This window comes from Rhea americana, unplaced genomic scaffold (assembly GCF_003343005.1).
Source record: "Rhea americana isolate MKP2758 unplaced genomic scaffold, rheAme1 scaffold_53, whole genome shotgun sequence".
Taxonomy (NCBI): domain Eukaryota; kingdom Metazoa; phylum Chordata; class Aves; order Rheiformes; family Rheidae; genus Rhea; species Rhea americana.
In genome coordinates, this window is record NW_028186679.1 from 4,133,345 (window position 1) to 4,160,646 (window position 27,302).

General features: G+C 38.4%; 1 protein-coding gene across 4 annotated transcripts in view; it reads left to right on the forward strand.

Annotated features, from left to right (window-relative positions):
• The window catches only part of NEBL (nebulette), a 138,654-nt gene that overhangs the window by 65,757 nt on the left and 45,595 nt on the right, over positions 1-27,302 (forward strand). For all 4 annotated transcript variants that reach the window (XM_085318354.1, XM_085318351.1, XM_085318353.1 and 1 more), the window contains 12 exons: positions 706-807; positions 7,646-7,753; positions 9,092-9,196; positions 11,335-11,439; positions 12,545-12,652; positions 13,589-13,699; positions 16,680-16,790; positions 18,856-18,966; positions 19,645-19,758; positions 20,012-20,122; positions 20,653-20,757; positions 23,544-23,636. In XM_085318354.1, the coding sequence (XP_085174480.1) occupies positions 706-807; positions 7,646-7,753; positions 9,092-9,196; positions 11,335-11,439; positions 12,545-12,652; positions 13,589-13,699; positions 16,680-16,790; positions 18,856-18,966; positions 19,645-19,758; positions 20,012-20,122; positions 20,653-20,757; positions 23,544-23,636 (1,284 nt within the window). The remainder of the gene's footprint in view (positions 1-705; positions 808-7,645; positions 7,754-9,091; positions 9,197-11,334; positions 11,440-12,544; positions 12,653-13,588; positions 13,700-16,679; positions 16,791-18,855; positions 18,967-19,644; positions 19,759-20,011; positions 20,123-20,652; positions 20,758-23,543; positions 23,637-27,302) is intronic.

A 27,302-nucleotide genomic window follows, 5' to 3' on the forward strand; every position in this document is an offset into this window, starting at 1 on the left:
TCTTCTCTCAGTCTGTTGTTATGATATATCCTTGCTAATTTTTAGGAAGTGAGTAATTTCATTTGTGATACTGCAAAGCACCTATAACTCTGTCTGTACTGTTTTCTAATGCAGTTGGATTTCAGAGCAAATGTGCAGTGATTTGCATGGGAGGTTGTTCAGCTAGAAAGATCACGTAATACCAGCCCTGTGGGGCTAATTCTGCTATATTACACCAATGCAACCTTATTGACATCCAGGAAGATTGCAATGGCAAAACTGAGTGAAATTTGACGTTATATTTCAAAAAAGCTGTCTCTCAGCCTTTTTTTTTTCCTCAAGACTATTTTCAACTGCTACAAATAATCTTGTGTAAACTGCAGACCATGTCTTAAGAAATGTTGAGCYGCTGTAACTCATTCTGCCTTGATTGGGAGCAGTGGGAGAACCACGTCTCTCAGGCTTAAGCTATGCACTTGGTTAAARCTGCATTTTGTGAATGCTGTGCCTTGTGTTTCAAAATAAATAAATATTATGTTATTAACAAGCTGAAGCCTCAGAAAGCCTTTTTCAGAACTGATTAGAACATTAGTGGGAGCAGTGTCAATGCAGGTCACTAAATGATACTTTCTTTCCTATTAGTTTTAATGCTTGCATTTCCTGTGATAAAACAAAGGCAAACAATTTGATAGTAATTCATATTTGTTTGTGGTGATTTTTTTAAAGACTGAGTACAAGAAAGGAAGGGGAGAAATGAATAAGGAGCCTGCTGTACTTGGAAGACCAGATTTTGAACATGCTAAAGGAGTTTCTAAACTTCTAAGCCAAGTAAGATTCTCCATCTTTTACAATGACTTCATTCAGATATCCCATTCCTAGTAATGCAAGAAAATATTTGGCTTTTTAGATTATTATCTTAAATTGCTTGAAGATAGTGTTCCCAAACCCGTTTCCTATAGTGCTGCAATGATTGGTAAATTTAAGATGTTTCATAGATACAGTTTTACGCAGAAATACAATGAACTTTGACTTTTATAACTTGGCCTTGGTGGGGGTGACTGTTTTATTCATACAGATTATCTAGGATTTCTAAAATATTAACTGTATGTAATTTAGAGGCAAATTTTGCTACTCATTCAGTTTGAGTGGAACCTTATCCCGTGATTAATCCTACTGAACTAACTGAGGTCTTTTGTGTAGCTGCTTGCTAATGTGAGTAATGGGATCTGAATTTGGCCTGACATGTAAACCGCCCTCCCTCCCTCCCTTTGCAACTGAACCTTTTATGTACTACTTTCTGTTATATATTAACCTTAAAAAGAGGAAGAAGAATGGAAGAATTACATTAGTCCACAACCAAAAATATGAGGAACCAATATTCCCTGTTTTCCTTTTATGACAATTCTACTGTTACAGATCAGCCTCATATCAAAAGAAGAGATTTTTGATTGCTGACCTGTTTTTTTCTTTTCTTTTTTTTTTGAGGGGGAATAGTTCTTTAATAGCTCCTTGCATAACCCTTGCTAGTAATCCTGTCAAACTGTGCTTAGAGTTTTTCTAAACCCAGAAACAAATTCTACCCTTCTGTAGGAAGGGAATAACTCCCCTTTGATTGGGGAAGGCTGTGTCGGTCTTCCCAGAACTAGAAAGAACACCTGAGCAGAATAATGTATAGACTAGAACAGTCTGTAAATCAGTGTTGTGCAACAACTCTTTGCGAGCTAGATACTAAAGGTTTTCACTGTAACTGAARTCAAATGAGAACAGCATGTCAGAGACTAATCTGCAAAACTGTGCAATGTCTGTTTTTAAGAGGCTGACCTCCTTTTTCTGTCATGAAACATTGCACTTAAAGTATCTGCTACATAAGTAATTTCCTCTTTCACATTGGAACATGGTTAATTTTGAAATATTAATACTGCACAAAGAGAAAAAGACCGCCCCCATTTTTAGTTGCTCTGTCAATGAGAATTTCAGAGTCAAAATTAGATTGTTTTCCAAGTAGATTTCTTTTTCCTATTTTGTAATGGATTATGTGCTTGTACCTCTGCTGATGGGCAAGCCTGTTTAACAGATTCTTGGTCTTCTGTATTTTTCATCATTCATGCTTGGAAGTCAACCTGTGCTCTCTTGGAAGAGCCAGTACTATGCTGTTCAGATCTGGGTATCAGTTATAAAATGTCTGTCATTTAGCAAACACTTCCAGTGTTTTTTAGAAKGCCTTTTGTTTGTATCTAAACTTAGTGCATGACGTGCTGTATTTCTACCTACTGGCCATCTACACACTCATTTCCTTGCAGCCTGTTGCAGAATGTAGTGAGATTGCAGCTGCCTGCAGTCACAAACAGACCCAAGACAGATCCCTTTCCTACAACTCTCTCTGTCTTGCTGAGCTGGTACCGCTGAAGTTTTGGTGTGGTTAACAATCACAATGAACAAAAAATAACAGCAGGATCATGAGGTCCTGCAGTTTGGTGCTGTGCCAGCTGCACCATAAGCTTCAGCAATCCACTTTTTATCTCGTTTTTATTAGATGTGCTTTTGCTCTTGGATAATGCGTGCTGCATCTGCAAAACTGGTAGCTTTATAATAGAGTCTCTTTGCTGCCAGGGACTGGGGTGACAGCAGTTCCAGTTGAGTTTGATCTGCAGATGAGAACACGTGGTGTGCAATTTAAACTTCATTAGCATTTAATTGGAGTCCAAATAATGCAGAAGCTATGGCAGGAAGAGAAGAGCAGTTGATGAATTGTAGTTTATGTATAGTTTATTTGTAAATCAGATTCCTATTAATCTTGCTTGGTTCAAGCTATGCAGCCACTGGGCCTGGATCTGAGTTTTGTGATCCTTCCTCCTCTTGTCCTCCCAGCAGTCTGTCTACATTGATGCGGCTGGTGGCAATGTCTGTGATGGGCTGTGTACATTTAAAAAGGGAGGCAGTGCTTCAGCCTGACACTCTACTGCATGCAGCTGCATGGAGGTGATAAGTACCAGGCTGTTTGCAGGTGCAATGCGGAGTGTTCAACCATTCCCCATCTCCTCTGAAGGAAAGCCAGTGGCCGTGAGCTGTCTGATGTTTTTGTATATTATTTGAATCATTATAACACTTAGGCACACTGATGATAAATCAAAAGCATAATGTACAAGTGCAGAAAAATGAAGATGACCCTGTATCCAAAGAGGTGGGTGGGGGAGCAGGGTGAGGAATGCACCTGTGCTGTGGATGAGGAAGGGCCCTCAGTGTGGGTCACTAGTGTCCATCATCTTCATGCAAAGATCACGAAGAAGGCTTGTAACAATTATGAGATTTAAAAAAATAGTAAAGTTAGAGATCTCTTTATTGTCTGCAGACTTCCTGGCTTTTAGGGTTTACATTTATATATCTGTTCTCAGCAAAGGGGAGCATTAGAAACTTTCTGTGCTGAAAGTCGATGATCTCCATTAATAACATGAATCTATAAGCTCTAACATGCAGAGAAATATTAGTTATTTGACCCTCAGTAAATCTGCAAAGTTGACAACTTTGATGGATGTAATGGGAAGAGAAAATGATAACATGTTTTAATGTGGTGCATATGGGTAGTTAATTTAGGGAGTATAGAGAACAGGAGCAAGAAGAGGTCAGGCAGTGTGGGTGTAACGAAGGGAGAAAGCAATCAAAGCAAGCAGGAAGGCAAACAAAGTGAAGAAAATAGTGTTAATGTTTGACTGGCACTCAAGGCTGTACCAAATCAGTGTACCAAATCTCTCTCTCGCTCTCTCTCTCTCTCTCTTTCTCTCTCTTTTCTTTTTTAATAGTAAAAATACACTAGCTCCCAGGGCTACTGTATTTATCCACAGCACAAGTGGATAAATAACCCTTTCTGTTGATTTAAAACCAAATAAAACAGGAACAGTATTAGCACTTGTGAAAAAAAAAGATTCAAGTCATTTTACTGAATATAAATTGCATAATATGGAATATTTTTTGTGCTCTCTATCAAAGAGTCTTGTTTATGTCTTCTGTTTCATTTCATTAGCTTTCTCRAAAGTTGCTGTTATTAAGTACTTTTCTCATAGTGTTTAAAAATTGGCTTTATGGTAAATAATTTTGGATTTCCTGTTTTATGCTAGATCAACCTGGTGCTTATTGTTTCATGAATAAACCRTTAGAAGTAAAATCTTTGTTAAAAATATACCTTCTGTGAGATTATCAATAACAACACAAAGAGCCTAGGATTTTCTCTTTCTTTGCTTTAAACTCTGCCAGTGCTTTTAGGAACCAGTCTTTTCATTTAGCTTTGTGTTTATGTTATGTTTCCTTCAAAATCTAAGCTCTCTCACCGGTTTTTCATTTTTTTTAATGTGTTTTTTCATATGGTCATGAGGAAATGCTTTAGCTGCAAGTGTCCTCTTCATCCTGGGATGCCGCTGGTTGAACGATTCGGTTTTTGTAGCTTCTTTGTAAATCTGAACAGTGGGTGATGTCATCCGCTTCTGAAACCGAACACTCCCTGTGTGAACAGCTTTGAACTGCAGATTTGATTTAGGAATGTTGCTGCAAAGCTTCAAAAGACACTGTTCTGTCCAGCTGCAATTCCGACTTTTAAAGGTTTTGTGCAAGGCCAATGAGAAGTTTGTTTAGCCAGGCTTTATTTAATACCGGTTTGGTTTTCTAGGRATGTTGTTGTGTTAAAAGCCTGCAAAGGCTGCTTATTCTTCAGTAGCAGGTTTGAGAGTAGCTTCCACTCATTTCTTTTAAATTAACCCTCCACCTCTAAAAAAAAAAACAAAAAACAAAACAAAAACAAAACAAAAAAAAAACCCAAACCCCACACCAAACAGATATAAGACTTTTAATTAAGAAAGTAAATAGGTAGCCATCATTTTAAGCCGTCATTAAAGTTCAGCTTTTGGTTAACGACAAAATTTGTAGATAGGCTTCTGCTAACAATTGTCATTTCCACTCCCACATTTTTGTTTGCTGTTCCACCAGGTTACAATGTTGCTAAGATCCCCCCTTCAGGTGTTTTAAAAATCATCRCTGAAGTATTTTTCTTGTTCATTTTTTAGTTAGAACCCTTTTCTCRGGCGTATTTGTCCGTTCAGCAACATTCATAACTTTTCTGTGTYTAAAAGAGAGCTAAAACCCTGTGCGAGTTCCTTCTCTGCGACTCACTCATTTGCTTGCTCTTCTGTCATTCTCCCAGGCCTCTGCCACCCCGCGCTTTCTTTCAGAAGGGAGAAGGAAATAGGAGAAAAGAGATAGAAGAGAAAGTGAATGTATGTGTAGCTTTCAATGAGATGAATCCCCTATGACAAGTCAGAGTTAAATTACTGCTGCGAGTGCTCTTGAGATACCACCAGGGTCATCTGATATTATTGTGCTGCCTCCGTTTTGCCCCAGAATGACATGTGCGGTGGTGTCGGCGCAGAGAGCAGAGGTAATAAGCGGTGCAGGCAGACAAGGCGGCAGGGCCTGGAGGCGGTGAGATGTCCCTCACTGACACAGAAACCTTCACAGTGGAACCAGTGGGTAGTCTCCTTAAATTTGGGACCCTTCTGCGCTTCAGCATCAGGATACGCAGTCCCTTGAGGACTGGATTCCCTGGCTCCCACTCTTCCCTTCTACGGCAGTGATGTGATCTGAAGTGACACTAACAAGGATTTATTACTAAAGTCTCTAGATTGAAATATATTGGTAAAAAAAAACTCTTTGGAAAAAAAAATGGCATGAAATAGCTGCAGCTGGAAGATGACAAGCCAGTTGTGAAGAGAGGTCCCTTTGGCACTGATGTTTTCACACTTAACAAGAATATCAAGGACCACATTGTGCATTTAGACCACATGCACAGTTTGAGGCCGTTTGTTGACCAGACAGAAGACAGCCCTAAGTCATTGGCGATTTAAGCTRGTGTGCAATGTCCTTGTGATATGTTCTGATGCCCACAGAGTAAAAAGACAATTTGGCTCACCATGCTGATTTAATCCCTCTATTTGGAGGCTTTCTGAATCAAGTATTCCAGCACTGCCTTATTTTTATTAGAAGACAAGTTCTGGACACACCTTTTAGGAGACAAAAGCCCTCTAATATATTCCTTTGCTGTTCATACGGAATGTGGATTTGCCTTTGACAAAGGCAGCATCTTTGTATTCAGATATATGCTTTTGCAACTGATCCAAAGCCAAGGCAAATATCAGGCAATATGAACCAGATGAATCTACCAGAAGGCAGTAGATACTCTTTTCTAGAGTTAGTCTGAAAGATTATGAAGTTCATCATGTTCTTGTGGAAGTTTCTCTTTCAAAGTTACAATGTTTTAGAATGTAAGTGCTGGAATCATAATGTTGCTCTTGAACATATACGGTTAGCTTCTCTTTGGGTGGCTTAGTTTTGATTTCTTATTATCTTGATTAATGCAATGTTGGGCATTGTGGCTAAACATAATCAGATTTTGTAAGTTAAACCATGTTGAGAATCTTTTGTAGCAAGGAGAAACTAAAAAGTAAGAAGAAAAATCTTTCCACAACTAAAGTTGAGAAAAAAAAATATTTAAAGGAGATTGTTTGAGGTGGTCTAACCACTTTATCAGGCATGCATGTGGGAATAGAGAAAAAAGGAATAAGGAAAAAAAATGCATATTTATTTAGTGCAGAGCGTGGCAAATCATAATGGATGTTGCATAGGCTCAGATATCAGGTGTCTGACTAACATTCATGAAAGCAGCATAATTCAGACTCAACTTTATTCTCCTCCATTATGCCCAGCTGTTGGAAAGCAGCAAGACATGTGTGCAAAGTCACCAGATGTTTGATGATCGTGCACAGAAGAAGGAGGTGAAGGAGGGAGATTTACTATTTTCTAAGTTTCATCTTTTCAGATTCTGAATTTGGTTCTTGAGCATGTTTTATGGAATTTTTGTGGTTTATCTGCTTCTAAGGCCATTATATGAATATTTAAATATTGCTTAGCTACCCTTGCATGACTTACCTTCCCTGCCTTTTTTTTAAAAACAAAAATAAAATACAATGAGAGTGATAGCAGGCAGATATTTAATTATGCTTTCCAATGCTGTAGTGAGGTGGGCATTGTCCCCCAATAGGAGTTTTCATGGGAAGTTTGTGGCACCATTAGAGCCGCAGCTCTGGTGACAACCTTGCACCCCACAGGTAAAACAGTGACTTAGTAGTGAGAAACCAGTGGATTCAGAAGTTCAGTTCTGACTGAAAAAATTTGCAACAAATGATATGTTTTACAGGTTTTACCATTTTTTCTTTTTTTTTTTTTTTTGTTAAAAACACATTTTGACATTAATTACAAATTGAGTGATTCTCAGTGATGAGATTGTTATTGCTAGTCAAACAATTAAGTTCTGGTTTATTACAATTACTCAGATGAGTCATATGGTTTTGTTTCTATTTCCTTTTATAAACCCTTCAGCACCAATAATTGCATGTGACAATCTTAAAAATATTTTTTTATTTCAGTAAAATTCAGTTATATGAAAACTACTTTGGAATCAGCTCAAGACAGTCACAGGTGTGGCTAAACTGAGCTTCTTCAAACATCAGTGTTCAAGGATTTATAGATAAAATAATTGCTTTTAATAAACTCCTTTGCAGTCTGAATTCTCTGTGCTCATTCTAGTGCTACATGTTAATATCAAATATGTTTGTTCTGGTGGAAGGTGAAATACAAAGAGCAGTTCAATAAGGAGATGAAGAACCACCTGTACAATCCTCTTGACAGTGCTTCCTTCAAGCAAGCACAGATTGCATCCACCTTGGCAAGCGATGTAAGTGAATTTGCTTTGTGTTTTACATGTATTTACCTCCTGAAAAACCTAACATTTCTTCTCAAGCAGAAAAACTTACGTCTTATGAGTTACTGAGAGCTGCAGTCTCTGTAATATACTGTGTCTGTATAGCAGATATGGTAGGTTATCCACTTCTTTCACTGCATCTGATAAAGGTCTTCTCCAAGGTTTCTCATAAGCTTTCTAGATGAGATTCATCTCACTTTGTGGCAAAAGGTATAGCCCCTCACTCTGAGCTAGTCACCTTGTACCCATTCCCTTTGTGTTGGGAGAAGAGATAAACAGATCTAGAGGGTAATTCATCTGACCTATCTTCTTGCCTGTCTTCAGGTGAGCAAAGTGCCTGTTTCTCTCCTTTGWTTGTGGAAGGAGGTTAGGGTGAGCAGCTCAGATTTGTATGTCTGTCTTCTAGGCTTCATTCTGCCAGGTCATCTTCAGTACGATGTTACAAAGTACTGCAGTTACCCGGTTCAGCCTGGGTTTCTGCTGCTGGAGGCAGATTGGAGAAAACTTCTATACTGCGTGATTATATCTGTTAGGATGATATTTCTAACGGTATGTCTAATACTAAAAGTGTGAGCTCTTCTTTGAAACAGTGATTCCAGATAGCCTAGAGATGGCCCCTTGTTCTGTAGGCCTCTGGTTCCGAAGTGTGGGGCACCACCCAGAGGGAACAGGAAGGGTCCAACAAAACATGAATTGGTTCCCAAATCTGAAAATCTAGGATTTTTTTTTTAAACCCTTCTTTGGTTTGAAAGAGAAGGTGAAAATAGGTATTATTTTATTAAAAATACATTAAATTGAGTACGTTGATTTGAAATCTACCTGAATCGGTGAAGAGCATGATACAAGTCTCAAGGTGACTAAATGTATTGGTTTGAAAGTTTTATCATCCAGGATAAGTAAGCATTTCACATGTGGCAGGGGAGCTGGACAGTGTTCTTCTGGTAAAGATAGGCCTCCAGCTGTCAAAAGTATGGAAAGTCCTACTGCAGGGTGATGGCCAAAACAAAAAAGAATCGAAATAATGTTATGTACATAGTTATTTTCTAATCTGAAAAGTCATACAAAGTATGATTTTTCTTGTTGTTGTAAGTATCCTTTTTGAGGAAGGGTTTAGTTACCAAATAATTGCTTAAGAATCCTGTAGCTTCCCCGCCACCCAAAAATCATGGTAAATGAGCACCATCTACTGGCAGATACAGATTATTCAGACAGGCGCTTCATGTTTTATGTTTCTGGAAGCATGCATAGTAATAAGAAACTGTGAGTTATTTTGTTAATCTTTGTTTTACATAACCTGAGTTATCATTCCAGGTGAATTACAAGAAAGATTTGGAAAGCCTACATGATCCAGCCTCTGATCTACCAAACCTGCTTTACTTAAACCATGCGTTAAATATCAGCAAAATGCATAGTGATGTAAGTTGCCCTTATAATGATTATCTTTGGCTAGTCTGAAAAATGTTTATAGTAAGAAATGCAGGGTAGATAGTTACTGTAGAAGATAAGAATTTTTGGTACTTGCTTCCTGGTCTCAGTGAAAAAAGGGCTTTTAGAGAGAGAGAATTCTTTCATTGGAATGACTAATATAACAGGGAGGAATGATGCAGCCTTCTGGTACATGAGCAGTTCTTCTTATATGCCTGAAAACTTGCCTGTTTCTTTTTTTTCTTTAGTTGATCTAAGATACTTCTTCCACTGCAAATCTTGTCTTGCCCAAAGTCTTTTATATTGCCCTTCATCTGCAGGTCTCAAAGCACTTTCCAGAAGTGACCATTATGCCTGTTTTATGTTTGGAGCCATTGCATAAACAGCCTTTTAAGTGTTTTTCTCAGACCTTCTCTGTCTAAGTCTTCCCCCCTACCCCAAATCTCACCCTTCCTACACTGGATCAGGTGATAGACACAACCCCCTTCCTGTCACATAGCAGGAGCTGTGCCTCCAGGGGTACGAGGCAGTAGATTACGACGTGAGCGCTGGAGGAAGATGTGGGAACCCCTGGCTTGCATGCAGCACTCAAGCTTCTCTCCTACTCGGGGAGCACCTGTGCTGCAGGCGCAGTGTTAGTAGGTCGGTCAGCTGCATTTACCAGCTGCATTTGGGTTTTTGACTCCTGTAACCAAAGCAARGCAGCAGCACTGCTGGGGGAACATGTGAGTGGGTGGTGACGGGAGGGAAGACTGGTCGCTGCTGGTGGGAGTCGAGAGCTTCGCGCGTAGCGTGAGTGGTCTGTAGCTTATTCTGAGCCAGTGCCACTTATGGAAGCTTGTGTCTGAAATAAGCATAATAACCCAGCCTTCCAGTCTGCATTTGGTTTTTGTGTTACTCTTTGGTGAATTGAAGCCTGTTGTTTATCTGTCTCACTCCCACGTGTGAGGCTGACACTGACTATCCCTTTTTATCCAGATGACAGYGGAGTTTAGAGCTTTCGCTTCCTAAATTCTTCATTTGTAGTTCATCTGGCCTGATTCTAGTTTCCTTCAATAACACAAGATTAGCATTCTTTTTGCTGATTAAATGACTTCATCAATTTGTCATCTTATCTCTGATGGGACGGAAACAGGGCTACTCCCTTRAGACTGCCCACTTCTGGCAGTAAAGGCTTGTCTTTGCTCAGCACAGTTTCTTTCTTTCTGTTGTCTGAGAAGGGTTTATTCATACTGTCTGTGTCCTCTTCTGAGGATGCCCTAAGCAGTAAGTCTCTGAATTGTGTGTTGTCGAGATACTAGTGGGTGTTTTTTCCTGCTGTGACCAGGAAGAAGAATGCTTTTTGGATCCCTGAGGTCTCTGATAGCCATTTGTCTACTATAGAAATCCATCCTATTTTCCAATTTTTTCAGATTTGACCCCTCCCATGTCATCTCTTTGATTTGCATCTCTTTGCATCTTTTAAATCTTTTGCTGTGGCAGGCGCTGTTGAGATTCTGATGGATTTCAGCCTAAAAAATAGAAATTAGATGTGTTTGATTTTATGAAACAGTGTGAATAAATAAAACTTTAGAGACCAGATCTGATGCTGCAGTTTAGTGCAGTAAAAAACTGTGCAATTTCCCTCATTTGATTTTTACAGATTTTATTAAAATTTTAATTCCATTTATTGCGGAATGGAGCAAAAATATGAAGTCAGTATCTGTAGATGGAGGTAATTTTTGTTTATTACAACTGCAGAAGCTCCTTTGCTGTGTGACATTTATAATTACTTCCACTAGGAGGCAAACAGAGACCATCACATGTGTTCCTATGTACTTCGAATGTAAAAAACAACAATTATTTTTTTTGCAAAATAAATATCTGAATTTTGCATAAGGAGGACAAGTTTTCTTTTGAACTTTATGATGTTATTTTTACCATATGCTTTTTTCATTTCATCACATTATACTTTTTTTTCATAAAATTGAGGTATTTTAAATTCAAATTTATCATTAGAACTCCTGAAGTGTGGAACTAAGACATATTTTATTTTATGGTTTTTCTCCTGTAGTTATTTTAAATGGTATTTAAATTGCAAATCTTATGAATTTTGTTTGTAAAAACATTCTTGGATATTTTTTTTTCAGTATGAATATAAGAAATCATTTAAGCAAAACAAGGGCTTCTATCATTTCACCCTGGATACAGCTGAACAAATTCATCACAAAGAAAAYGCAGTGCTTCAAAGTCAGGTATACACAATCATAAATAAGTCTTGCAAAGAGAAAAATGCAGCATTCTTGCAGTGATTAAATCAGGCACAAAACTGCGTGATAAATTACCGTGATGTACAACGCATACTCAATCAGAAGCACCCCATGAGGAGAGAGAAGTGTTTTTGCAGGATCAGAACCTAGTGGAGAAGCCTGACAATAAACGAGATTCTTAACACGTTTCTCAAATTCAGGCATCAGAGTTTTTGAAGAGACAAATAAATTAAAATGACATCACTCACTCTGAATGTCATGTTTTGATTTAGCTATTTGTTTTCTTTTATAGTTTGTGTAGAATATTCCACCATATCACTCTCTGAGGATAAATAATGTTTACCCATGGCCACGTAGTGTCCTAATCAAACTGGCATGAATGAATGAGTTTAAAGGCTTCTGCAGGCTTTCAAGCAAAGTGTATTTGCTTTGTGGGTTGGCATAAAGATGTATGTTATGTCTTAAATCTGTCCTTCAGTGTGATTTTGCTGCTAGTTTCAGGGTCATATTTGCGGGTAGCTGTGAGCCAAAAGTAAGTCCAGATGCAACTGAGTCAGTCGTTTTCCTTTCCTTTCTCCTCCCACAAGTACAAACAAGAGTGTGTTTTAGAATGGTGCTATGGAGCCTGAAAAACAGACCTATGGGGTCTGGCTGTAAAACAGATTATTACTGTTATTGTTGTTGATACAACAACAATGTATTGTGTTAATACATTAACACAGTCAATATATTGCTTAATGGAAGTGTTTTGGGTGGTTTTATTGAAAAGCTGGTAACTGTTCAGACATAGGTGATTCAGCAAAAATTGTGCAATTAGTTTAAGGGTTGTAGCTGATGTTCCTCACTCCTGCTGTCTTCAAAGTTCTATCGTTTTAGGTCTGCCACATTGAAGCAAAGGAATAAATGACTCTGGAAGAATTTTCCTGGTCTAGCTCCCCTGTTCCTCCCACAGGATAAATTTGAGAGGAATTTTCCAAGTCAAAACCTCTAAGAAGTTTGGCTAAGACAGAATTTTTTTAAAGCCATAGCAAGCAATCAGATCTCACATACTCTCAGCTGTTAACAGTATATATTTTTTTAATTTTCCTAGGTCAAGTACAAAGAGAATTATGAAAAATCTAAAGGCAGATCAATGCTAGAGTTTGTGGATACACCAATGTACCAAGTTTCAAAGGAAGTTCAAAAGATGCAAAGTGAGGTTAGTAAAATGTATGCTTGGACTAGCAAAATTTACATCACTATAGAGGTTAACAGTCTTAAGAAAATGATTGAGACAGATTTTAAAGGTTTTATAAATTGGAGATAGGAAAGAATTAGCACTGAGTAGTTCTCCTTTCTATTCTATAGCTCAGTTCTTCTATCAAATCAATTTTTTCTYTAATGGCTATTGGTACTAACACTTGTCAGAGACTGATGGTATATAGCATCACTTAAATGAGAATTGGGAAGAAGCTCTAAAGGTCATCTCGATCAGAGATTACTAACTTTTTTCCAGGGACTCTTTCCCCCTCCTCTCTTGAAGTGACAGAGATGATATTGGACTGAAAAGCTAGGGGAGATCATAGGTGAGGTAATGCAGGATGGCTCTCTGCAGGTTAACTGGGTRAACTCAGCAGTGGAGAAGAACTGCTCCCTAGCCCCCAGACAGCACCAGCTATCCTAAACCCATCCTGGCCCTATTTTTCTAACTCAAAAACTTCCAAGGTGGAGGTTTCACGAGCTCCCAGACAGTCCAGTCCAGTGCTTCASTGACGATTCTATGAGAGGGTTTTTCCCTGCGCCTGTCTTGCTGCAGTTTGAGTCCGTTACTTTTCCTATCCATCATGGAAAACAGATGATTACATCCTCTTGGTAGCATACTTTTATATGTTTAAAAAACATTACTATATGTGCTATCTGCTTCTTAAACATTCTCTTTAGAAACATTGTATGTATTTTTGTGTATGTATATAGAGTGTTTATCTGAACTATTTCTCATAAAGAATCTAGGTAATGAAATGATAGCAGTAACTAATGTGATAACTAGTCTATCGCATGGCTCATTTCTATGTCTGTTTACAGTGTTTTTTTTTKCCCTGAAATATGCTTGGAAATGCACATGCATATGCCACTTATTCTYGTTTTGCTTCAATAGAAAATGTACCGCAAAGATTTTGAAGAAAGCCTCAAGGGAAGGCCTTCAATGGATTTAGACAAAACCCCAGAGTTCTTGCATATAAAACAAGTCACTAACCTTCTGAAAGAGGTAGAGGATTTTTATTTATTTTTGCTTTTATTAGAATGTAAATGAGCAATAAGCAGCATCATCACTACTGAGTGCTCAACAATTTATAGTTAACATTGTAGCTAAATAAAAAGTGACTTCAGGAATAAAAATTGCAATGTGTCATTTTATATTCTGAGTAGTCCTATAGCAAGAATCAATATTTTCTGAAGATTCCTTTATAAAAATAAGGAAATGATAAAAGTTCAGCACACATGAACCAGAAAAACAGAGTTGACTGAACAAATCAGATGATTCTGTAATGAAAATGGATTGTTGGCCTGACATTCTTTGTGAGGGCCTCAATTTTGGAATTTGTTCCTCCCCTGGGCTTGAATAGCCCAAATTTGGTGACCTTCCAGGCATGCTGCAAAGGACATCTGTTTGATAAGGTTTTGGAGAGGGCCAGGAATTTGCTTTCCAGATAAATGAAAGGGTAAAAAGGAGAATTTTTTTGTTTGTATCCAGATGGCAGCTTTTCCTTTTGGGTAATTATTTCATGTTTTGGATGATCTGTTGTAGTTACATGGATGCCACGAGCTTTGTGTAGGTCACTTTTTATTAACTATTTTAATTGAAATAATTATCTATCACACATGTTATGAATGAAAATAGGGAAACCAAAAATTTCATTATATAGCTCTGACCAGTAAATTGCATGGTTTGCTTTAAGCATATTTTGTTAGAAGTTGCTGATTTTCTGTGTGCCAACTGTTTCTTTATTATTTGTCCAATGTTCTTAGGTTGAACGTATTATAAATTAAATCATTACTGAAAATGACAGGAAGCTTCTTCTCACTCATTGAAATAATGGGTTATGATATATGTGAATGCCAGAACATTTTGTCTGTGACTCAGAATCTTTGTCTTTAGTCTTTTACTTTTTATGTTATTATTCACAGCTGTTTTCATGTTGGGTTTGGAGTATCGGTTGCTTCTATACATAAAGCTTGTTATTTGACTGAATTTAGGAGCAGATATATCAGAAAATTCGTAGTTGAAAATTAAAATGTCAGAGCTGCCAGATATCCTCCCTTTAAATTTGGGATCCAACAGTACCTTGCTTATATTTACGGTGTTAAGAATTGATGGTTTTACTGCAGCCCAAACAGATGGAATTGAGGATGTTAGGATTAAAATCCCCTGACTTTGGAAGTTCCTTTCCTTGTTCTTGAAATAACTTATCCAAGTTTATGCTAGATTTCATAAGGAAGAAAAAGATTTTCTTTTCAAATATATTTTTATTATTATTCATCTTTAATAAATTCTGAGAATCTTGGCTGACAGGTAGACAAGTCTCAAGCTAGGTCTAGTCTGTGCAGTACTGTTCTGTGCATACAAAACTCTCCCATATGTCTCATTTATGCGTGTTGGCTGGGGAAAAATGCAAATGCTTGCATTTCATTGAGTTAATCTTGCTGCATACTGAATGTCCATGGAAGTAGTTAATGTGTAGTTGCAAGTGTGCTGTAAATTTATATCTTTGAAAACTTTGAGTGAGCTTCACTGTGTAATGCTACATGGATGAAGCTGTTTCCTAATTTTTACCTCCTTAAGTTTTATGTCTTGTTACTTAGGGAGCAGCCGATATCTGGAAGTCAAAGCAGAATATGATAAAATGGAAATGATAATGAATTTTAGATCTATATTCAAAGAACAGATTCCAAAATGAAAGATTATGTAGGTCAAATTAATTATTATTTTTCAAGATTCAGGAAAAGAATTTATTGCTTCACAGTCATGGAGGTAGCTCAGTATTTTTTGTATGAAGATCTGTCATAAGCTTTAAATAACTACTCTGTTAGACAAAAAGGAAAATCTGGAGTTATTAAAAAAAATAAATGATTTTTAACAGTTACTTTTTTTAAAATGTCAGCTGTGTTCCACCTTCTTCTGTTGCTTTCCCACTACAGAGAATTCTACTCATATTTCACATTTTGTAACAGTAAGAACCATCTTCTCTGTAATCACAATTACAACTCCTGCAGAAGGAAGAACTGACTAATTTTTCTCTAATTAACAGAAGTTTCCTGCTTATTGTAGAAAATGCTTATGATGGTAAAGAGAGAAGCTTTTTCAAGTATTCCTGATTTTATTTTGCCTAAGTAGAAAACCCATAAGGAAGTAAAGGTTTTTCCCTATTTCTTATGAAATTTAATACGTGATTAACAGCTTTAATTCATGGCTGTATAAATCCTTCTGATTTTTTTTTTTCAAAATTGTGTACATCTCATTTTTTTTTAAGCAAAGAAATTTGATCTCAAACCTGGAGATAGGAAGAGTAATTAAAAATCCTTACAAACCTTAAAGATCTTTCACCTCAATTGGATTACATCACCTCTCTAGGAATGGAGAAGAGGAAGAAGAACTGAACGTCTACAGGCAGATTCTACTGGCCTTATAATTTTGTACTGAACACTTGTTATTCTGCAGGTTGCATTTGCTAAGCGATGGATCTTAGTGCAGTGTCTGAGGAGAACATAAAGGAAATAGTAGGATTATTGCTTCTAAATCATAATTTAGCAACCAGTCATTTTAACATGTCCTAATTCAGAGTTTAGAGCAGACATCCTGATTGTGAAGCCATTAGTGAAACAGAGCTAAAAACTGCAGCACAGCAGACATTGGTCTTGTAAAAGCAAACACTATTGCAATTAAAATTTCTGCAGATATGCAGCTGAGGCCTCCTAAACAATGTGGTAGCACTATACAGAAATGGAGTATTTTTTAAGAGCATAATAGGAAATACATAGCTACATTAAAACATTTTCACTTTTGGAACATTGTACCTTTTGATTTGATAATTTCCAATTCTATTTTAACTCTGAAATCTGTATTTCAGCTAATTCATATTTCATAGAAATTTCAAAGAGACCCTTCAGACATTTAATAAGCGGCATTTCTTTTCAAGATGTTGCACGAAATACTAAGTGGAGAAATCTTTCTTCTTTTAACTCCTTAGAAAGAGTATAGAAAAGATTTGGAAGAAGGGATAAAAGGAAAAGGAATGACAGTGTTTGAAGACACGCCAGATTTGATTAGAGTGAGAAATGCAGCTCAGATACTAAATGAGGTATGTTATGCTAGTCAAGGTTATTTATGTCACAGCAAGTTCACTCTCTATGGTATACTCTATTGAAAATATTCAAATTTTTTACATAATCTACAATGTTATATGTATGTATTGAAACTAATACTGTTTCTATTTTGCATTAAGAATATAGAAAAAATCTTTCAGAGAGGTAAAAAATCAGCTGAAATTGTTAGCACGATTAGTAGATAAAGTATTTAAAGTTAGGCTTCTTTGCAGCTTATTCATTTGTTCAACTAGTGTAATTAATACTGTAATGGAAAAAAGTTGACTGTTAATGGACTTTTAAAGAAAAGTCAAATAAATGCTTTTCAGCTTTTTGGAATTACATACTTATTTTTTGAAAGTGACTGTCAGGCATCTTAAAAAGAATTTTTATCCAAACAATCTATTTCGCTTGTGAGATCTTTCTTCCAAAAATAGAGCTGACATGAAGAAACAGATTTTCTTGAGCTTGTGGTTAGTCCTTCGCAAATACATAGGTGGCTGCTCCTTGCAGAATATATGTATTTTTAGGACTAAACTCTAGTGTTAACAGTCTAAGGTGCTACGGAGGTTACTACAGTGTGGGACCTACTCCTGTTGAAGAGCTGGGAGTGGGAATGGAAGACTCCTTGACCTATCACTGCATCTCTTAAAGACCACTTGGAGGAACTCGTGGCCAGATGCGTCCTTGGCAAGACTGAGTGTTCAGCTGAGCCACGTGTAGGCTGCTTGTGAAGCAGCAACAGGGCTGGAGGGTGTGGGAAGGGAGAGGGGAGGGGAAGTGCACACGTTTTGGAAGCCATTCTTCTTTCAGAGCAATACATATTTATAAAGCCGTAATAACCAGCGGGGCTGCTGGGCGTAGAGCTGACCTTACCCACCATAAACAAGTACAGAAATACATAACTGTAACTCCTAGGGCTATCTTTTTCTTGGTGTCCTACGCAGTAGGAAGCTAGCAGGAAGCATCTGCCATTCCACCTTCAGCACAAAGCATGTGTGAGATGACCTCTTCTCACAAGTTAATTTATGTTTTCTGCAAAAAACTTGGCTTAGGAAGTAAGGAATAGTTTTGTCATGCTTACATGTTCCTCACAGTGAGACAGAGATGGAAGAATTTCAGTCTTTTTGCTGTAGTTGTTGCTTTATGCTACAAGTGGTTAGGCTGTTGTAAACAGTAGAAAGATATGTTTCTTCTTTTTTATTGATGTACAACTTAAAAAGATAGTTAACAAATAGGAAAAATAAGAAAATATTTTAATTATATATATTTATTTTGCAAAAATTACATTTTCAGCAGGCAGAGAATGAGGAGTATTGTAAAAGCAGAAGTAGCAGTGCCTGAGAACATAATCCTTTTATTTTTTTATATAAAAAGTATGATTGTATACAATGTTTCAGTATTACATTTTAATATCATTTGCTGATGAACAAGAAATATATCTTCGCTTGGGTAAGCTGAAGATGAAATATTCATTTGGTTTCCTTGTAATTGGTTATTTATAATTTATATTGTGAGGAAAAAGCAGCAATCATGGATGAGTGCTGCCACTTGTCTAATGGCTGTGGTTCAGGAAAGACCTATTGAAAGAATAAATTACAACTTCCTGCTCTGCAAGTTCACTGGAAACAATTCTGTGTGGTATTAAATTTCTAATATGTAGTCTTTTCATAAATAAAATATTTTCTTAAAAGTAAAATGTGTTTGAATTAGGCAGATACCAAGTACCAGCTTATTGCACACTGTTCTACAGAGCTGAACTGCCCCTTTAGAGGATAATTATAGTGAGCTGTACAGACTGATTCCCCCATCCCCTCTGCCAAATTTAACATTCATTGGTAGCGTTTTGCGCATTCAATGAATATCTCCTGAAGTTTTGCCTTTATGATTTGTTATGTCTTTTCATGGCAAAAACTTGCCAAGATTTGTGCTGGTGACTCTTTAACTTGAGATTTTTGGTAAACACAAGATTGTGACTCTAAAACCGAATCTCTTGTGCAAAAATCTGCCTGTAACTCTCTAGTTATTGTGAATCTACAATTTAAAGTTTTATGTTCACAGAAACAATACAAGAAAGATCTGGAGACTGAAATTAAAGGGAAGGGCATGCGAGGTGGTCCAGATACTCCTGAGATAAAACGAGTGAAGAAAGCTTCTGAAATTGCAAGCACTGTAAGTACTACATCTGACGCAAGGCTTCCATTTGACAGAAAGCAATAAATTATTTTCATTAAGAATTCTACATGGTGGCAAGTCTAGACTGAAGCAATAACACAAGTTTCACCAAATATGTGAGCTGTTTAGAGTCTAGTGTTGCACAATCCTTACATGGGTAAAACATAAGAGCTCCCTGAGCTTTGACCCTTCCGTCATCTTTTGCAAGCTGCACATTTGCCTTACTAACCACACCAAGCTGCCACTGTCTTCTGTAGCTGCAGGCCCTATTGCTTTGAGATCTAAATTGCTGCTTCTTGTTTGGGTAGGGCCAAATGATGTGCAGAGTTAGAGAGATGAAGGCTAAGGGCCTTATTACCTCAGTCTCACAAAGCACAGCTGTGTGAGAAAGTCTCATCTGAGTATGTCAGTTATTGTGGCTTCCAAGGTTGGAAAGACTGATCCCTATAAAGGCTGCATAAATTTTGAGGCAAGCTGTCTGTTAAAAGAACTTTTTAACCTAGCAACTATAGCATAGGTGTCTTGTACCTAGATCCCACAAAGCTGGTGCTGTTGATACAAAAGTCATTTGGGGTTTTGTGGATACTGTTCAATAGAACTGCAGAGATTAATGTAGGATCCATATAAAGATTTTACTGTCGAACATCTGAGTATTTGCAATGTTGCTCTTTACAGAAAGAATACAAGAAAGACTTGGAGAATGAAATTAAAGGGAAGGGAATGGGAGTGGTGGGCATGGACACCCCTGATATACAACGAGCCAAGAAAGCTTCTGAAATTATAAGCCAGGTGGGTATAGAATTGATCTATAGGATTACTTTTGAAGTAAAACACAATGAGAAACATAAAATTTTCCTGAACATACTTGTACTAAAAATATGATGTGCACAACAACAACAAAAAATAGATTACAGACATTGCAGCAAATCTTTTGGAATGTGATTGGTGCTATCAGAATAGCTTTGAAGACAGCACATACAAATTACTGTAGAATTAGTTATGTTGCATACTTAGGAATTTGCTTCTTTTTATTTTTTTGCAGAAGGAATATAAAAAGGATCTGGAGACTGAAATTATAGGAAAAGGGATGCAAGTTGGCCCTTATACTCCTGAGATACAACGCGTCAAAAGGGCTTCAGAAATAGCAAGCCAGGTAGGCACAGAACAACGATTGAATGTTTTAATTTTGCGTGACAATGAGTCCTTGACATGCTCAAATTGCTTCTCAAGCCCTGTAGAGGCTTTCATAGCTGCATTAGATGAACTTACATGTAGAAAAAATCTTACAGCCTGATTCTTAATTATATTTAGGCCTGTCATGCCATGCATGCTTTAATTGTTTACATCTACTTACAGATGTTTTTATATTACCTAATGGGAAGGAAATACATACATATATACTTTACATACATGTATACATTACATATATACACACACACTACATATATATACATATATGTATGTATATACATGTATGTATGAATGTGTATATGTAGCTGTATACATATTTTCTTTTCACTATCCTGTGTCCAACAGTCAAGTACAATGATGTCATGGAAGAGAGAAGGTGAAATAAACACGATACAGGACTGCTGAGCCCAAGCAATAAGCACCTTTTATTGCAGTTTGGATATTCTGAGCCCTAAGAAAATAGGACATTCATATTCTTAAATTATTTTCCAGAAAATGTACAAAGATGAAGCAGAGAAGATGCTCTGTAACTATTCTGCTGTCCCAGACACTCCAGAGATGGAAAGGATTAAAAGTACGCAGAAAAACATCAGTTCAGTGAGTAATAGCACTTCTCCATTTACTTGCAAGTTTTTAGAGATTTTCAATTTAAATACTCTCTCCTGTGCCTCAGCATGAAATAGGGAATCTATGAGTAAATGTCCTTTGAACCATTTGCATAATTTTCCTGGCAAAGGCTGCATCACTCATGTCTTTCAGGGAAAAAAATACCCAGCTTTTCTAGGTGTAGCACTGTTACTTTGCATTGCTAAACCACTTACACCACCTTGCCAAACCACGATTATTTTTGATTGAAGATTAATTTTGCTTTTTTCTTCAAACCCCAAGAAGTACTTCATTTAAAAGGACAAAAAATCTAAGGTTTGTTACTGGGCATATAATATCAATCATCTATTTCCTATCACACATACAACATATCAAGATTCTTAGTATAAAACTAGAACAAATCAGCTTTCATACATATATATATCTATCTAATGGTCTTTTGTTATATTGGATATACATATATATATTTAATTTTTTGATAGATCTGAGTTTCGGTTTACCTCTTAATGTAAATTGTGAGCTTAGATTTCTAAGATAGTCCAGTATGTGATTGTTGTATTCAGTTCTGTTCCCCTTTGGGGCCCATTAATTCTGCTGTATGTAATTCTGGCTGTTCGTGTAGTGTAACAGTGAAGAGAGGATGGAGAGGAAATGTAGCCTCTGGAACCAAAGGCTATCCACTTAGTGTCTGCTTTTCTGGCAGCCTAAGTTCAGTAGCACCAATAAAACCAACGATTTGAGAGAACAGGATATAAATTACTTAAATATTTTAGTATTATCTGACAGGAATGCGATTCCGTAGCTTAGAGGTATTCTTTGGTTCTCATCTTCCTTTTGAGTGCAAGAGCACTTAGTTTTCCTTAGAGGTGCTTTACTGGGTGCTTCCACACTAGGGAAACCAAGGGCTGCAGGGAGGGGGGAGCAGAAAAGGGGGTGGCTGAGACTCCCCCGGGCGGGTATCACTCCTGTGAGCTCTTCCTGCTGTTATCCCCTCCCTTTCTTCCTTCAGAAAAGAGCAATTGAAAGCTACATCTTTTCTGATGTGAACCGTTGACATGCCTAGTGGCCCAATTTTGTTGCCTGTACTCTTGTTGGCTCTTGCTTTTGAGAGCGGTTTTGCTGCCTGTTGTGCAGGTGCTTAAGCACCTTGTCTCAGGCCACCGGCATCCTGTCGTGCCCCCTGAAGCTCCCTGTCCCAGTGGCAGCCAACATAGCCCCTGCCCATCATAATCCTCTCAAATCTGCACAAGTTAGGTCATAAAAGTTACTTTTAAGTACTTGAGGTAGAAAGGGGAGCAGTCCCAATATAGAAAAACTAAGATAATGACCTTAATAGGTTTCTGATTTTTTTTTTTTGATTTTTGTCTGAAGTATTTTTCCTGCTGTAGGGGACGAAGAAGTGGCTAGCTCTGCAGATAAAATCAGAGCTGTTTTTAGCTTGCTAGCTCATTTGGTAGATGATTTTCAATGAGATCTTTGCTGCACAGTCATCTCGTTCATAGAAAAATTCCTTGCTCCAACATTTTCTACCGCACCCTCCTTGGTAGAAAAGTGTATTTTAGTTCAGTCCAGTGTGTAAATCTTTCTGCATTGTACTAACATGTTTGTGCAGAGAAATTTTTGAGTTCTAACTCATAAACTGGCTCTGTTTTCACATGGTAAAATTCCAAATTTACTCTCCTCTAGAATATTTAGCAGTCCTGGTGACCATAGGTTATGAAGGACTTTAAGGAATTAGGAGAAATGCATCAAGAATCATGTTTGTTTTGTTTTGCTTTGTTTTGTTTAAGGTTTATTGAGAAAAATAAAAAGGTAAATGAAAGTTAAATAAATCTTGGTTTAAAAAAGGCAGAAATATTAAGTGGTAGAGATTTATTTTATGAGCTCTAGGATCAGGCTTGTTTTTAAACTGCCAGTCTGGAAATACTTACGGGAATGGCACCATCTTTGGCACCAGCTACTGAAATTCAAATAAAACTTCCTTAGGAGTTGTGCTGTCTGAACTGGAACTTCATGATTATTTAAATTATAGCTACATTTGGAATTTTTGGAGCAGTTATTTACTGTCTCCTTCAGTAACTTTGAATGATTCGTTCTACTTTGTGTTTTATCCTTTATTGAAACAATGGGAATAAAGAGGAGAATTGTATAAACAGCATGTGTGTCTTTTCAGAAGTAAGCTTTGTTTTCAGACACAGTTCTCAGCTTTTTGGCTCGAACTCAAAAGTTAAAAATTGCATGACTTGGATTGTAGCTTTGGCTCTTCTGGTTATTTAGTCATGAGTATGTCAATTTTCTAGTTTGTTAAATCAGAAATAATAATTTTTATTCACTTCTCAGAGTATCTTAAGATCTGAAGATTAAAAAAAATCAAATCTTGCATGTACGTACACGTTTAAGTAATTACATTGAAATCAGTGAGATTACTCAAGCATGAAGCTGCACTTGTAAATGTTAATAGATTATGATCTAAATTTTAATATTATTTCTGAACTTAAAATTTAGCATTACAAAAACTGAAAAATGTTTGAGGTCAGTCTAAAGGACGGTAATAGATTATCTGGGTTACATTTGAAAACAGACAGTGTTATTACTGTTATTGATAATTGGTCTGATTGATCTGATTTATAAAAAATTAAAGTATTTGCTTTCTTAGCAAGATTTATAGTCAGACCAGTTTGAAACTTGGAAGATTGCCCAGCCCTTTTATGAGAACTTATACTTGCATTGCTGAGAATCTCATAAATGTTTTTTTTTGGGGGGGGTGGGAAATGAAGGTGTCTTATAAGAAAGAACTAGGTGCTGGCACAGCTCTAAAAGAGACTCCAGAGATTGAAAGAGTAAAGAAAAATCAGCAGAATATTAGTTCGGTAAGTGTTATTAACATTAATTATCCTTACATAAATAAATAGCATTAATTTTTTTCTTGATTATCTACTGAAAATTCCACATTTTTGTATCTCACTTCCATATATCTCATTCAAATACTATTCCACCAGAATTTAGATATAATGCTCCGATAATACACTAAAGGAGTTCTGAGTCACAAAGTAAAGTTTCATACTCAAGTATCATCAAAAATAGGAAATAAATCTTTTAACTAAATATTTGATCACAGAAACTTATTTTTTTCAAGAGTGGGAAAGACAAAATGTATTTCATGACATGGCAGACTGAACAGCACTTGTAATTTGCAATTTATAAAAATATCACATCACCAAAAAGAAAATCTTTAAAGTTACTGTAGAACCTGTGTGTAATACATAGGCTTTGGCAAAGTTTGCACTTCAGGAAGAGAAAAATGGGTTTCTTGATTCAAGCTTTGTGAGAAGGTAGAGGGTTTGTGCTTCCTCATGGGCTGATGACAAGTTGAAATGTGGATCTGATGGGACTGCTTCTGAAATAATATTCTGCAATGGATTATCTATGAATGCCTGATATCTTTGGCACTTGGCAACTTGAAGTAGAATATCAAAATGAGTTTTCAATGGGTAGAACATGCTTTTAGGATAACTATGATATGTGTACCATAACTTGGAAATAAATGCACAAATGGTTTTAAAACAAGAAACACTTGCACAACAAGAAGTAGTGCACCACTGCATTTCTGTTGTTTGGACTTTTTGGAGTGCTGTCCTTTGGAACAAATCTTGGGTCATGACATGATGTTTCTGATGATTAGATACTTTCTTAAAAAGAAAGTTTGACTGTAATGCTTTGACATGTAGACATGATATTAAGTTGTTATTTAAGTATTTTTTCAAATCCTGATAAGGCACATCTGATATTTTACTCTACTATAATTTCCTTATTTACCAGTTAGTGTTAAATACTACATTTTATAGAATCACAGAATCAGTAAGGTTGGAAGGGACCTCTAGAGATCATCTAGTCCAACCTCCCTGCTCAGCACGGTCACCTACAGCATGTTAGACAGGGTTGCATCCAGGCGGGCTTTGAATATCTCCAGAGAAGGAGACTCCACAACCTCTCTGGGCAGCCTGTTCCAGTGCGCCGTCACTCTCACAGGGAAGAAATTCCCCCTCACGTTCAGGCGGAACTTCCTGTGCTTCAACTTCTGCCCATTGCCTCTTGTCCTGTCACATGGGACAACTGAAAAGAGTTTGCCCCCGTCCCCTGGACACCCTCCCTTCAGGTACTTGTACACATTGATAAGATCCCCCCTCAGTCCTCTCTTCCCCAGGCTGAAGAGGCCCAGCTCTCGCAGCCGTTCCTCGTAGGGCAGATGCTCCAGCCCTCTGATCATCTTTGTAGCCCTCTGCTGGACTCTCTCCAGTAGCTCCACATCTCTCTTGTATTGGGGAGCCCAGAACTGGACACAGTACTCGAGATGAGGCCTCCCCAGGGCTGAGGAGAGGGGCAGGATCACCTCCCTCGACCTGCTGGCAACACTCTTCCTAATGCACCCCAGGAGACCATTGGCCTTCCTGGCCACAAGGGCACATTGATGGGTCATGGTCAGCTTGTCATCCACCAGCACTCCCAGGTCCTTCTCTGCAGAGCTGCTCTGCAGCAGGTCAGCCTCCAGCTTGTACTGGTGCCTAGGGTTATTTCTCCCTAGGTGCAGGACCCTGCACTTGTCCTTGTTGAACCTCATGAGGTTCCTCTCTGCCCAACTCTCCAGTCTGTCCAGGTCTCTCTGAATAGCAGCACAGCCCTCAGGTGTCTCAGCCACTCCTCCCAGCCTGGTATCGTCAGCAAACTTGCTGAGGAGCCACTCTGTCCCCTCATCTAGGTCATTGATGAAGAAGTTGAACAGGATGGGACCCAGTACTGAGCCGTGGGGGACACCACTAGCCACAGACCTCCAACTGGACTCCATGCCACTGATGACGACCCTCAGAGCTCTGCCTTTCAGCCAGTTCTCAATCCATCTCACTGTCCACTCGTCTAACCCACACTTCCTGAGCTTATCTGGGAGGATGTTATGGGAGACAGTGTCAAAAGCCTTGCTGAAGTCAAGGTACACAACGTCCACTGATCTCCCCTCATCTCCCCAGCCAGTCATTCCATCAGAGAAGGCTCTCAGATTGGTTAAGCAGGATTTCCCCTTGGTGAATCCATGCTGGCTACTCCTGATCACCTTCTTTCCCTCCATATGCCTGGAGATGACATCCAGAATGAGCTGTTCCATCACCTTTCCAAGGATGGAGGTGAGACTGACTGGCCTATAGTCACCTGGGTCCTCCTCTTGCCCTTTTTGAAGACTGGAGTGACATTGGCTTTCTTCCAGTCCTCAGGCACCTCTCCAGTTCTCCAGGACCTTTCAAAGATGATGGCGAGCAGCCTGGCAACAACATCCACCAGCTCCTTCAGTACCCRTGGGTGCATCCCATCCGGGCCCATGGATTTGTGGATGTCTAGCCTGCCCAGAAGGTCTCTAATCCTTTCCTCCTCAACCAAAGGAAGGTCTTCCCTTCTCCAGACTTTCTCCCTCGCATCCAGGCTCTGGGATTCGTGAGGGCTGCCCTTAACAGTGAAGACTGAAGCAAAGATGGCATTTGGTAATTCTGCCTCCTTTGTATCCCTTGTCACCAGGGTCCCCACCCCAGTCAGTAGCAGGCCCACATTTTCCCCAGTCCTCCTCTTGCTGCTGATGTATTTGATGAAGCCCTTCCTATTGTCCTTGACATCCCTGGCCAAACTCAATTCCAACAGGGCCTTAGCCTTCCTCACAGCATCTCTACATACTCTGACTGCATTCCTGTAATTCTCCCAAGTAGCCTGTCCCCTCTTCCACATTCTGTGTATTTTCTTCTTCTGTCTGAATTTGGCCAAGAGCTCCTTGCTCACCCATGCAGGTCTCACGCCCCTTTTGCTGTGCTTCTTACCCATAGGGATGCACCTTGAGCTTGGAGGAAGTGATGTTTGAATACTAGCCAGCTCTACTGGACCCCGCTTCCTTCTAGGGCCTTAACCCATGAGACTCCACCAATTAGGTCTCTGAAGAGCCTGAAGTCTGGTCTCCTGAAGTCCAGGGTTGCAATCCTGCTTGTTGCCTTACTTCTTTCCTGCAGGATCCTGAACTCCACCATCTCATGGTCACTGCAGCCAAGGCTGCCCCCAACCTTCACATCTCTAACCAGTCCCTCTCTGTTGGTAAGGACAAGGTCTAGCAGGACACCCTTCCTCATAGGCTCCTCCACCATTTGTGACAGGAAGTTATCATCAATGCATTGCAGGAGCCTCCTGGACTGCTTGTGCCTTGCTGTGTAGTCCCTCCAGCAGATATCAGGGTGGTGGAAGTCCCCCAGGAGAAGCAGGGCCTGTGATGGTGAGGCTACCTCCAGCTGTCTATAGAAGGCCTCATCAACTTTCTCTTCCTGGTCAAGTGGCCTGTAGTAGACACCCACAACAGTGTCCCCCATGCTAGCCTGCCCTTTGATCTTTACCCATAAGCTCTCAGCTGCCTCCTCCTCCTCCACCCCTAGGCAGAGCTCGATGCATTCCAGTTGCTCACTCACATAAAGAACGACTTCACCACCTCGCCTTCCTATCAAAGTAAGGTAGTTTCC